The 12,458-nt window shown below is 35.7% G+C and overlaps 3 protein-coding genes across 3 annotated transcripts; 2 read left to right on the top strand and 1 right to left on the bottom strand.

Moving 5' to 3' along the window:
• Positions 1 to 1,035: 1,035 nt before the first annotated feature.
• On the top strand, positions 1,036 to 3,580 carry LOC18047147 (receptor-like serine/threonine-protein kinase At2g45590). The gene has a single exon (XM_006445147.2). The coding sequence runs from the start codon at positions 1,409 to 1,411 to the stop codon at positions 3,395 to 3,397; it is 1,989 nt and encodes a 662-aa protein (XP_006445210.1). The 5' UTR covers positions 1,036 to 1,408; the 3' UTR covers positions 3,398 to 3,580.
• Positions 3,581 to 5,395: 1,815 nt separating this feature from the next.
• Positions 5,396 to 6,794, top strand: LOC18047146 (probable carboxylesterase 8). Its single transcript, XM_006445146.2, has one exon. The coding sequence runs from the start codon at positions 5,666 to 5,668 to the stop codon at positions 6,686 to 6,688; it is 1,023 nt and encodes a 340-aa protein (XP_006445209.1). The 5' UTR covers positions 5,396 to 5,665; the 3' UTR covers positions 6,689 to 6,794.
• A 3,378-nt stretch (positions 6,795 to 10,172) lies between these two features.
• LOC18047145 (probable carboxylesterase 9) lies at positions 10,173 to 11,173 on the bottom strand. Its single transcript, XM_006445145.2, has one exon. It carries the CDS (start codon positions 11,127 to 11,129, stop codon positions 10,173 to 10,175), a length of 957 nt encoding a protein of 318 aa, XP_006445208.1. The 5' UTR covers positions 11,130 to 11,173.
• Between the last annotated feature and the right edge of the window lie 1,285 nt (positions 11,174 to 12,458).

Here is a 12,458-nt window from a genome sequence, read left to right as displayed (position 1 = left end):
GCTACTGTTTATATTTATTATTCTCACTAAATATTTAAAGAATATTTATTTCACTCAAGTCTTTTGAGAGAGAATATTACTTTTATTCAATTATTTTTAATTAAAAGAAAAAATTAAAATTTCTATTCTTAGATGAAAACTTAAAATGTGAGGGGAAACAACCTACCACTAGACAAAAAAGGCAGTTCACAAATATTTTCTTTGTCCTTTGGAGTAACTCTTGAATTAATTAATAGCATTTCTTATTTTATCATAGTTATGAGTAATCTTTTGGGTTTAGGAGTAAGACTTGAATTAATTAATGGCATTAAGCACATTCTTTAAGATTATCATCGCGTACCCAGTCTAGGAAATATCACTCACGGGTCAGCTCTCCCGACAGGCGTGGGCTGTAAGACTTTGATGTAGTCATTCCATATATATATATATATATATATATATGGGTATTTACTTTTTAGAAGTGATGCAGTCATTCATAATAGCCAAAGTAGGACTCACATGATCTCAGTCTCGCTCTTGTTTTATTCTTTAACCCCTTTCCCCTCGTAAGTTCCCCTCAGATTCCTTTTACGAAGCCACTTACGATTACAAAGTCAATGAGTTCCCATCAATTTACCAAACCACCCTATTTGACGATAAGTCGATCTCTAAGATCATCTGGGTATAATGGTCTTTCACAAAATAGAAAAATGCCGCAGAAAAAGTCGCCGCAAGCACAACAAACGAGCTTACGTTAATTATGCGTAGCTACAAAATCAACAGTATTCAGTTACCGCAAGTGAAATAGACAAACAGAAAAAAAAAAACAAAAGGAAACCGGGTCCACGCGATTTAATCAGCGCGTTGGGACTCTGCTCCAGGTAAAAACTCGTAGAAGTTGGAAAGCCACATTCAAATGGCCAGCTCTACAATAGACCGCTTGGAGTCTATGATACCGATCACTCTCCACCATTTATCACGAGCATGAAGGAGGTGCGTGGCTCATGCTGCTCTAATACACGCGCGCGCGATGACCTTTAAGATCGATCGGTCCTGAGTAAATGACAACTAAAGCTACTCACATGACAGTTACTGTAGAAAAGCAACGGACTAATTAATTATCGCCACTTATGCAAAAAAGTCAAACTAATGGCTTCCTCAGCATCCATCTCTAAAAGTTCCACGTCACACAACAATTGTCTTATCCTAATAAATAGAAAAGGAAACCACCACATATTGGGCCCACTTATGTACAAAAACAAGAAAACACGCACCAACAGAGAACTCAAACAGAGCTAGCTGTGACCCCTAACTGTGAGAGACAGTGACTAAAATCCCCCACTCTCAATTCTTCTTCAACTGGCCATTACCCATGACCTGCTAATATTGTATTTCAAACACCCCTCTCTTTTCCAAACTATCTACAGCAATGCCATCACGCTCAGTATTCTCAGTTTCGCTGCCGCCGCCCTTGCCAATGCCGTCGATGATGGCGCCACCAGTCATCCATCACCGCCGCCACAACCATCAGGCTCACTTTCTTCCCGCGATACTCGCCGGAACCCTTGTTCTAACCTGTTTCATCCTTATCATCATCACCATTTTCACCTACCGGAAACTCTACAGGAACCGTACGGCTCCCTCGGACTTAAAGTCTCCAAACCACAACCACTGCCGACGGTTCTCTTATAACCTTATACGTCGAGCAACCGCGTCGTTTTCTCCTTCAAACCGGCTCGGCCACGGCGGCTTCGGCTCCGTCTACAAAGCCGTAGTTCCGTCGTCGTCGCAACCACTCGCCGTGAAAATACTCGACTCTTCCGGTTCCCTCCAAGGCGAGCGCGAGTTCCACAACGAGCTCTCGCTGGCCTCGTCATTAGACTGTCCTCACATTGTTTCCCTCTTAGGTTTCGCTTCCGATCGGCGAGGTCGCAGACTCGTTTTAATTTACGAGCTGATGGAGAACCGGAGCTTACAAGACGCGTTACTGGATCGAAAATGTGAAGAACTAATGGAGTGGAATAAAAGATTCGAAATTGCTATTGATATCGCCAAGGGTCTCGAGTATCTCCATCATTCTTGTGAACCGCCGGTGATTCACGGCGATATTAAGCCGAGCAATATTTTATTAGACGGCGATTTTAAAGCAAAGATTGGAGATTTTGGTCTTGCTCGGTTGAAAACTGAGGATCTGATGATTGAAGGTGAGTGTGTGAAGAAGAGAGATGTTAACGAGGATAACGGGTCGATCTTGGAGGAGACTGAGAGTGTGGTGACTGCCTATGAAGAGAGTGCTGGCGGCGGCAACGGTGTTGATCGGTCGCCGGAGAGTTGTGTAGTGAGAGTTTTTGATGCTGAGGTATCTCCTGAGACTGATACAGTAACTTTGTCGCCGGAAGTTGGCGTTGATAAAGGGAGTGCAGCGGAAGGTTGTTTTGATAAGATTAGTGTTGAGAGTGGGAAAGATTTGAACGGAAATTGTAAAAAGGGTGGTTCGAGGCGGGATTGGTGGTGGAAGCAGGACAACGGAGCAGGGTCAGAGTCAGGGAGAGTAAAAGATTATGTTATGGAATGGATTGGGAGTGAGATCAAGAAAGAAAGGCCCAAAAACGAATGGGTTGCATCCCCAAGTTCGACCGAGAATAATGGTTCTAGCTCCAAACTTGAGATGAAGAAGGACAGAATTAGGAAGAAGGAAAAGAATAGGAAGCCTAGAGAATGGTGGAAGGAAGAGTTTTGCGAAGAGTTAACGAAAAAGAAGAAGAAAAGAGGATTGAATTCTAGTAATGTTGGAGAAATGTGGTGGCAAAAAGATGAGGAAGTTGTTGTGCAAGAGAGAAAGAAGAGGAAGAATAAGACTAGCAGAGGTAGCATTGATTGGTGGCTTGATGGTTTTAGTGGTGAATTAAGAACTGGAAGAAGAAGTAGCCAAGATTGGGCCAGTGGAGATATACCCAAGAGCGGTGGCATTAGCAGCACGCCGAGTATGAGAGGAACAGTTTGTTACATCGCCCCTGAATATGGTGGCGGTGGGCTGCTATCGGAGAAATGTGATGTTTATAGCTTTGGTGTACTTATTTTGGTTCTGATTTCAGGGCGCAGGCCTTTACAAGTAACAGCATCTCCAATGTCTGAGTTTGAAAGGGCTAATTTGATTTCTTGGGCTAGGCAATTAGCTTATAATGGGAAGCTTTTGGATCTTGTAGACCCTTCTATTCATTCCTTGGATAAGGATCAAGCATTGCTTTGCATTACCATTGCACTCCTCTGTTTACAAAGATCGCCAAGCAAGCGACTTACAATGAAAGATATTGTTGAGATGCTTACTGGTGAGGCTGAGCCACCTCATTTGCCGTTTGAATTTTCACCATCACCGCCGAGCAATTTTCCGTTTAAATCCCAGAAGAAAGCGCGGTGAGCTCATCGGATTTTCTGGTACCATTTTAATTATATCATTGACTGTAGAGTGAGTGTGTGTACTTCTTGTTGTAGGTCATTTCTAATTATTATGTTGTGTACAAATTGATGCAAAAACAAAGAAAAGTTAAAAAAAGAAAAAAAAAAAGAAAAATCTGTATCATGAATTCAGGGTCTCTTTGCACTTTGATTGTTTATATGTTCCTTCGGGCCTACAATATTGTTTCACAGTTAACTTTATGCAACAACTATTGATTTTTTAGTGTACAACCCCACTTGGCTTTTGCTGTACAAATTGTTGAATTTTAGGAATCCCAGGTTTAACGGTAAATATAAAGATGAATGTTTAGATATTGCTTTATCTTTCCAGATGGTGAATGGTGAGTGCCACCAGCCAGTGGTCTTAAGGCTTCATTGATAGATTTGTGTATTGTCCTGGGACATGAAGGAGAACTTTCCTTTTTATGACTTTTGGACTTATTGGCCCCATAAGTCAGAAGATGTGTCCGCTTTCTTACTGATTGCTAGCTTTCACAAGTTAGTTGTTTTTGGGCGCAAGCAAGGGATTCAACAGAAGGAAGCCATTCTTGGCCCCTGCCTTTTCTTTTCATAAATGATTATACAGTTCCATTAAAACTGTTTATTATATTTAGCCATGCAGGAAACCCAGAATGCAAGCTTATTCAGCCGTTGGCTCTAAAATGTCTCAAATTACCGTAACAAATTTAGCACAAGGTTAATTAACTGAGCCTGTTACGAGATGTGCTAATGAAACGAACTTAATGGTGGATATACCTTTTACCTATAATAATTTTTCGGATATACCTTTTACCTTTAATAATTTTTCTCCGCAATGAGACGACAACCCTAACAAACACTTGCCGTTAACAAGCCCTACCATTACTCCTTGTCTAGTACTTTATATCATTCAAGCCCATGTAAAGATCACTGATTCGATGAGTTTTGGACGCTTAACTCTTGATAATTAAGAAATCTTTTCTACTGTCAGAACCCTCAAATTCATGTCTTTGCAGCTGTAAAATTTTGTTACCAACTTATCATGTACAAGCTTCGCAGCATATTGTTTTTTGAGAATGCTGATATTAACCATTTCCAAAAGTGGTATTCATAGGATATAGCTTCAATGTTTCAACTTTGTTTTTCTTTAATCTCTTAGTCTGTGCGGGGGAAGGATAGTCGTTAAGATAAAAAAAAAAAAAAAAAGTAAAAAATAAATAAAAATCCCCATTTTTTTTAATTGGATACTGTAATTTTGGGAAGATCACTGATATTTGGATAGAAGAATTTGACAGAACGGCGACAAAAACAACGATACACAGGGTCTGAGGGCTCTTTCATCATTTTTTCTGTTGGAAATGGTGGGGGGATTCTGATGCAGAATGAGTTCGGTTCTCTTTATATGCAAAGAGAATAAGAGATCATGAATTGCTATTGCTTCGACTTGGAATGTTCTGATGCTTATTCTTTTTTTAATTTAATTAATTCGATTCTTTAGAATAAAAAATGAATGTGATTCTGCAAAATAGTGACAACACAGGTATGCAATAAATCTGGTAGATCATGAGAATCATTTTGTAATTGCACTTGTGAAGTTGTAAATTGCTGAGTTGAGGGTCGAGACTAGAGACTGATATTCTTCCTTTTTTAATAAAATAAAAATAAATAAAAGTGGCAGCAGGCTCATGCTATATTGGGCCTATGTTTGGCTACCATCATACTGAAGGCCCATATAATATTTCTTATGAAGCTCATAAGTCGCACAAGATCGATGGTCTAGGAGGGCCGTCTGAGCTGGTCGATCCAAAATTATTTGCCCAAGATCCTATTCAGCAGGCAATGCGTAAAGTCACAGAAGCCCCAATAATAAAATAATTGGCGTTTGAAAAGATAAAGTATAGCTGGGGCCATGCCATGCCGACAAGAAAAAGCAGCAACTCCCCACTATTAAAATGCTTCTAGATCGATAAAATTCATAAGATATATCCACCACTTACTTCCCTGTCTGAGAAGAGTCAAGAAAAACTGGCTCATTTATGGCTTTCGTTCATACTCCACAATCAATTTATTATGTAATGTTGTTAATAGTTATGAAAAAAGGCGCACCAACCAACTAAAATGGATAGCCCTTTAATTGCTCCACCTTCTTTTCTTGACCACAAAAAAGCCCTAAGCTTTCCCTTCCCGTATAAATAAAAAGTCGAACACTTGGTTTCAATTGTGCTAAATAAAAAGTAACAGAGTGGTGGCAATGGCAGAAGAACAAATTCAATGTTCCGTAGACCCTTTTGAGTTACTCAAAATCTCCCTCAACTCGGACGGCTCACTCACGAGACACAACAAATTCCCCACTGTTCCGCCATCGGCATCGATAACCGACCAGCTCGCCCTCTCCAAAGATGTCCCACTCAACCCCCAAAACAAAACTTTCCTTCGCTTATTTAAACCCAAGGATATTCCCCCCAACACAAAGCTCCCTCTTATTATATACTTCCATGGCGGCGGCTACATTTTGTTCAGTGCTGACGCTTTCATTTTTCACAACTCGTGCTGCCAACTGGCGGCTTTTATCCCCGCTTTAATCCTGTCGGTTGATTACCGTCTCGCCCCCGAACACCGCCTTCCTGCAGCCTTTGATGACGCCATGGAATCCATCCAGTGGGTCCGCGACCAGGCTCTTGGTGACCCGTGGCTGAGAGATTACGCCGATCTATCCAAGTGTTTTCTGATGGGCTCCAGCTCTGGCGGCGGCATCGCTTACCATGCCGGGTTACGTGCATTGGACTTGGATGCTGATCATCTTTCGCCGGTGAAGATCGTAGGGCTCGTGCTCAATCAGCCATTTTTCGGTGGGGTCCAGAGGACTGAATCGGAGAAAAGAATGATCGACGACAAGCTCTGTCCGTTGAGTGCAACGGATCTCATGTGGGACCTGTCGTTGCCGAAGGGTGCGGATCGCGATCATGAATATTGCAATCCGATCGCAAGTGTGGAAACTAACGATAAGATCGGACGGCTGCCAAGTAGTTTTGTGGGAGGACGCGAGGGGGACCCGTTGATCGACAGACAAAAAGAGTTATCAAAAATGTTAGAGGCGCGCGGAGTGCACGTGGTGCCACAGTTTGACGATGGTTACCACGCATGTGAGCTGTTTGATCCTTCCAAAGCCGAAGCCCTGTACAAGGCTGTCCAGGAATTCGTTAACGATGTATGTGCCCGTCAGCCTGAACATAATAATGCTCGAGCTGCAGCTTCAAATAAACCAAGTTTGTGATGTGAATGACAAGTTATTTCAAAACAACCGTCGGTTGCTTATCTCTCCATCGTGTTCCAAGATGGTTATTTAATTTGTTTATATGCAGTTTTAAGTATTTGACAAATTATCGATTTTTTTTTTTTAACTTGGTAAAGATTATTAATGTAATCATTAATTGGCCATTAGTAAAGAGTAAAAATCTTTGGTCAGTCATGGATTTATTGGTTAGGGTTAAATTAAATTATAACAGATGATTGCGCGGATATCGGATATGCAAGTAAAGGTTAAATTAGGAGAGGATTAAGGTGATTTATTGTGTTGAAAATAATGTAGCCACATTTTAAATAAAATAAATAAAAAAAAAGAGTTTAATTGAAAAATGAATAAGAAGTGAGAGTGAACTTATAAACCCAAAACCTTAAGGGCGTATAATTTAGCAAAATCGCGATAAAGAGAATTACAAGATTATTAATTTTATTGATGAAAGTGATAAAGAATCGAAGGTTTACATTTTCCTTTTAAGAATTAAAGATAATATTATACACCTCAAATTATGCCCTAAAATTCATCAGGTTAATGATAAGAATTTGGAGAAATTTTATCATGAGTTTAGAAATCCAAATAGAAAAAAATTGATAGAATCCACGTGTTTACAAAATCAATCTAATTTTACACTAGTTTATCATCGTTTCTACCGACATTAGCATTTTATCAAAATTTGACATAGTTCAAAAAATAAATTTTAAATAGTTAATTATTACTTAACTAATAAAAATTTTAAAACATAATTAAGAATTTCTCTAAATTAAAATAATTTTAAACAGTAAAAAAAAACTTGTTATTTTGCAAGTAACCAAAATTTACCTTTGCCTAGATATAATCAAACAATAACAAATAATAATAATAATAAATTGATGCCCCAATATTTTTATGTTCGAAGAATTATAAATATCTCACTACAAAGTCCACCAAACCATACCAATGCAACAAAAATAATAATAAAATAAAATAAATATGTAATAGTCTATTATGTCACATCACTTGGCATCATATTAGATTATCCGTAAAGGGCAATGTTGACACAACGGTTTAGTGAAAGTGGAGAGGAAGTAATATAAAGGCCAGTTTGGTAATATTGAAAGTGATAATGCTGTTATTTTTAAAATAATTACTATTATATGTATTATAAAGATATGTAATTGTGAAGAGAACTAATAAATTATTTAGTAAAATTAATTTTAAAAAATATTGTGAGTTTTAAAAGTAGTTATATGCATTTAATTTATATTAATATTAAATTATTGTAAGAATATAAATAAGTATAATTGAAAAATGAATAAGAAGTGAGAGTGAACTTATAAACCCAAAATCTTAAGGGCGTATAATCTAGCAAAATCGCGATAAAGAGAAATACAAGATTATGAATTTTATTGACGAAAGAGATAAACAATCCAAGATTTACATTTTCCTTTTAGGAATTAAAGATAATATTATACATCTCAAATTATGTCCTAAAATTCATCAAGTTAATGATAAGAATTTGGAGAAATTTTATCATGAGTTTAGAACCTTAAATAGAAAAAATTGATAGAATTCATGTGTTTACAGTTTATCATCGTTTCTACCGACACACGCATTCTATCAAAAATTGATATTGTTCAAAAAATAAATTTTAAAAAATAAATCAATAAAATATTTAGTAAAATTAATTTTAAAAAATATTGTGAATTTTAAAAACAGTTATATGTATTTACTCTATCTTAATATTAAATTGATGTAAGAATATAAATGATTGCATTAGATATGATATTGAATAAAATTTATTTATGCATTTATAAATATGTATATCAAATATTTTTATTATGTATATATAATAATTGATAATTAAAAATTTTATATTATTAATTTATTTTTATTTTTTTAACATAATAATAATAATAATCTATTTAAAATTAATAATTTTATTTCCTAATTAATAAAGATTTTGAATTTTTATAATATATCTGAAGATATATAAATTGATTCTATAATATAAATTGATAAATATTTTGAATTTTTAGAAAGTTATCCCTTATATACTTTTCAAAATCTGCTACAAGTATAAGATAAATTTGTCAAAAGTGATTATTAAAAAAATTTATTCAAAATCATTTTTGAACTTTCCACCGACAATTTGAAACGAACCCAAAATACACAAGTGGATCGCAAAAGTCATGTCATGGTGCTCTAAAAAGTAAATTACAATGTCGTCACAGATAACTAATTTTCTATGCATATAACACATAGTGATGGTTTGCCATATCTGGTAGTAAATTAGTCTAAAAGCATAATCATCATCCGACTAACTTTAATATATACGATGGAATTCAATTGATCCATATATATTGTAAACCATGAATCTAGGTGATGTTTGGTTGGGAGGAGAGAATGGAGGAGAGGAAAGTAATTTAAATTTTATTTTTATTTTTATTGTTTGATTTGACAAAATCTATAGGAATTTAATGTCCATTAAAATTTAATATCCATCATAATATAGAATTTAAATTCCACACCAAGTAGGAAGAATTTAAATTCCTTTTTATGTTGGAAACTAAAATTTTCAAAATTACTCTTCAACTTTTTAACTTGTTTAATACCATTAATAATTATTATTTATAATTTTATTTTATTGATTTAATATTATAAATAATTATATATTAATTAAATTTAATAAATTATTTAAGAAATTTAACAAAATAAATAAACTTATTCATTTATTTATTTAATATGAAAATATAAAAATACAAATTAACTGTCAACGGACCTTTGCCGGACTTCGCCGCAAAGCCGCCGGATCACCGTCGGACAATGCCAGAAAGTCGTCCAAACCGCCATATTATTATTATTATATATATAATTATATTTCATTACTAATATAAATAGTTTAATATTTAAGGTAAATGATAAATTTGTCTAAAAAAAAATTGTAATTCCTTATAAAATTTTATATCAAACCAAACAATAAAATCTAATTTCACTATTTTTTTTCACTCATTTCTTCTCCCTTCCTCTCCATTCCACTATTTTCCTCTCCTCTCTTTTCTTGAAATCAAACATGGCCTTAACGTATAGTAATTTCTTAATAAGAGATTCTTATTAAAAAAAAAAATTAGAGAATTGAATATATATATATATATATAGAAATTGACAAATAATTGGAAGAAAATTAAGTCGATTACAAAGAGGGAAAAAAGATCTACATATATATAGGAAAATATTTTAATTCAAACTTAAAATTCAGGATATGTTGACAACAGTTAAAACAGACTTTCACAACATCATTAAGCTGTTTAACAACATTGTAAAAGTATGATTACATTGTTGTCATCTCATCTGAATTTTATAAAATCTGAAATTTTTGGATCTGAGAACGACTGTATATATCAGAGCTTCCAGATGTGGAAATTAAACATAGATTTTGTGCAAAATTCACGTGTTCTTATTTAATATATGCTGTTATATTTCAAATGATAAAATCCTTAACAATTTTCAAAATGGCAAGTCCTCGACGCTTGTCCACTATATCCACAGCATGAAAGCCGGTATCATCAAACTGTGCTTCAACTTGTACTCCGTTCAGGGCCAGCAATTGAACAAAGTCTTGCTGCCGATCGAACATCGGATCAAAACCAAACCCGATAACCAAGCACCGGGGCAACGATTTAAGCTTAGTCTTGTGAGGTCCATCGATAAAAATATTAGCAAATCGATGGTCACGATCTGTCCCTTTTGGCAGTGACAGCTCCCACAACGCGTCTAATACAGGCAATGGCAATAATTGATCCGCTGCGTATTTAATCTCAGTTCCCGTTCTACGAACTCCACTAAACATTGGTTGGTTAAAAACCAAGCCAGCAATTTTCACTGGCCCTAAACACAACTCTATTGCTTTTAACGCTGCATGAAAAACAATATTACCGCCATTACCGCGGCCATAAAGGTAACATCTGGTAAAATCACCATAATTTGTAATCCATTCTTCGCCTTCTGGGTCCGAAGCTTGCTGCTTCACCCAGAGGATTGCCTCAACAGCGTCTTCGTAACATGCGGGGAGCCTGTGCTCGGGAGCAAGACGATAGTCGACAGAAATAACAATGGCGGGGATTTCACTTGCCAAACGTGTGCAGGTACGGTGACATACGATATCAAGGCCTGAGTAAAGAACAAAGCCACCACCATGAAATTTAAGGATTATAGGAAGACGAGCGACTGTGTTGTCGTTCGAGGGCAGCTTCACTGGTCTGAAAATACGCAGCTTTGTCCTGTTGTTAGCGTTTAGAGTTACGTCTTTGCTGACAGTGGGGTTCCCCGGAACCGGTTCCGGATTCGTTTCGGCCCCCGGAAACTCACGGTTACGACGGAAGGTGCCGTCTCCGTCGTCAACAACGCCCAAATGGGCGTATGCATCGAACGTGGACATTAATTGTAAGTTTTTGGTTTTACTTATGCATGCATGTTACTTAAATTACATATATGAAAGATTAAGCTTGCTTCCGTGTATAACTTTCAAAAGATTAAAAAAAAGAGTGGCCTAACTGAAAGTCCTAAACACTAGGATCTGCGTGCGGGATTAGTGTCCATTGGAGCCGTACGCATAATTAGTTGTTGAGGTTTGAGCAAATTTGTAGGGTTCCGTTGCTAGAATGTGGTAATTGGTTTATTCCAAGGGCTTGATTCACGTTCATTTAATGAACGTTCAAAATTAATTAAATTGAGTGTTTCAAAAACTGAGATGGACTGAATTCAGTTTTTGACAAGTATCTTCAGAAATGTCGATCATGATGATGAGCTATATCCGCTCATATTAATTTGGTTTTTAATTACGTATAGATTTGAAATAATTAGTTACAATTTGATCTTACGAGGCGTTCTTCAGTAAGGTTTACGCGCAAAAGATAACTTCGTAAGGAAATAATTATATAGAGTTTGTAGCAGCTATATATATAATATAACCCACTGCTTCATCCTTAATTTATGTATGCGTCTCTTCATATATATATAACACTTGACGAAAAAAAAAATAAAAAAATAAAAAAAATAACTAGAGAAGTTTTCTCTGTTGAGGTTCATTTAGAAATTGAGCAACTCTAATGTGAAATTATCAGGATATTATGTTATTTGTAATGCTTGTTCGATAGAATCTTATCAAATTGTTTATTTTAGAAATTCATAAATTATAGTAAACGTATATAGAGAAAATTTGGAACACTAAATATAATTTTATTGGACAATTAATATAGACCGTTGAGGCCATCCTATGGGCGCAAAACTTTTTTTTTTCAAAAATAAAATCTTAATAATGAATCAGCCGTATATAATAACCTTCCATGGTTAATTTGAAAATGGGAACTCAATAATCCTATTGATGGTCTTCTTATTTGTTATTTACTTATTCACAGCATACAATGAATTTAATTTTTAGCAGTAGAAAGTTTTGGTAAATGTTGGGAGTTTCAATCATATTTCTGGCTGTTTGAAGGGCTGGTTTAAGCATTTATTCATGAGTTGGAATTTGATGTGTCTTGATCGAGCCACGGAATTGCAGGTAAGATAAAATCCTAGAAAATTTCTTATAGAATGCGACAATTAATGTTGAGAATTTGGGAACTTTTTGGAAATAACAAATACTCTCTTTCAAATAGAATTTGGGAAGTAGATTTGGCTAATTCATTAATTCTTCCATGCAACATCTAAGCATGGCATCAACATCTTATCACAAGGTGAATGCATTGCCTGATTTTTTTTTTTT

Source organism: Citrus clementina, unplaced genomic scaffold, assembly GCF_000493195.1.
Source record: "Citrus clementina cultivar Clemenules unplaced genomic scaffold, Citrus_clementina_v1.0 scaffold_3, whole genome shotgun sequence".
Classification (NCBI taxonomy): Eukaryota; Viridiplantae; Streptophyta; class Magnoliopsida; order Sapindales; family Rutaceae; genus Citrus; species Citrus x clementina.
The sequence above is the reverse complement of the archived record's forward strand: the minus strand, read 5'-3'. Positions and strand labels throughout refer to the sequence as shown.

Excerpts from the sequence above, each read along its gene's own strand:
- LOC18047145 (XM_006445145.2), bottom strand. The coding sequence starts at position 11,129 with ATGTCCACGTTCGATGCATACGCCCATTTGGGCGTTGTTGACGACGGA.
- LOC18047146 (XM_006445146.2), top strand. The coding sequence starts at position 5,666 with ATGGCAGAAGAACAAATTCAATGTTCCGTAGACCCTTTTGAGTTACTC.
- LOC18047147 (XM_006445147.2), top strand. The coding sequence starts at position 1,409 with ATGCCATCACGCTCAGTATTCTCAGTTTCGCTGCCGCCGCCCTTGCCA.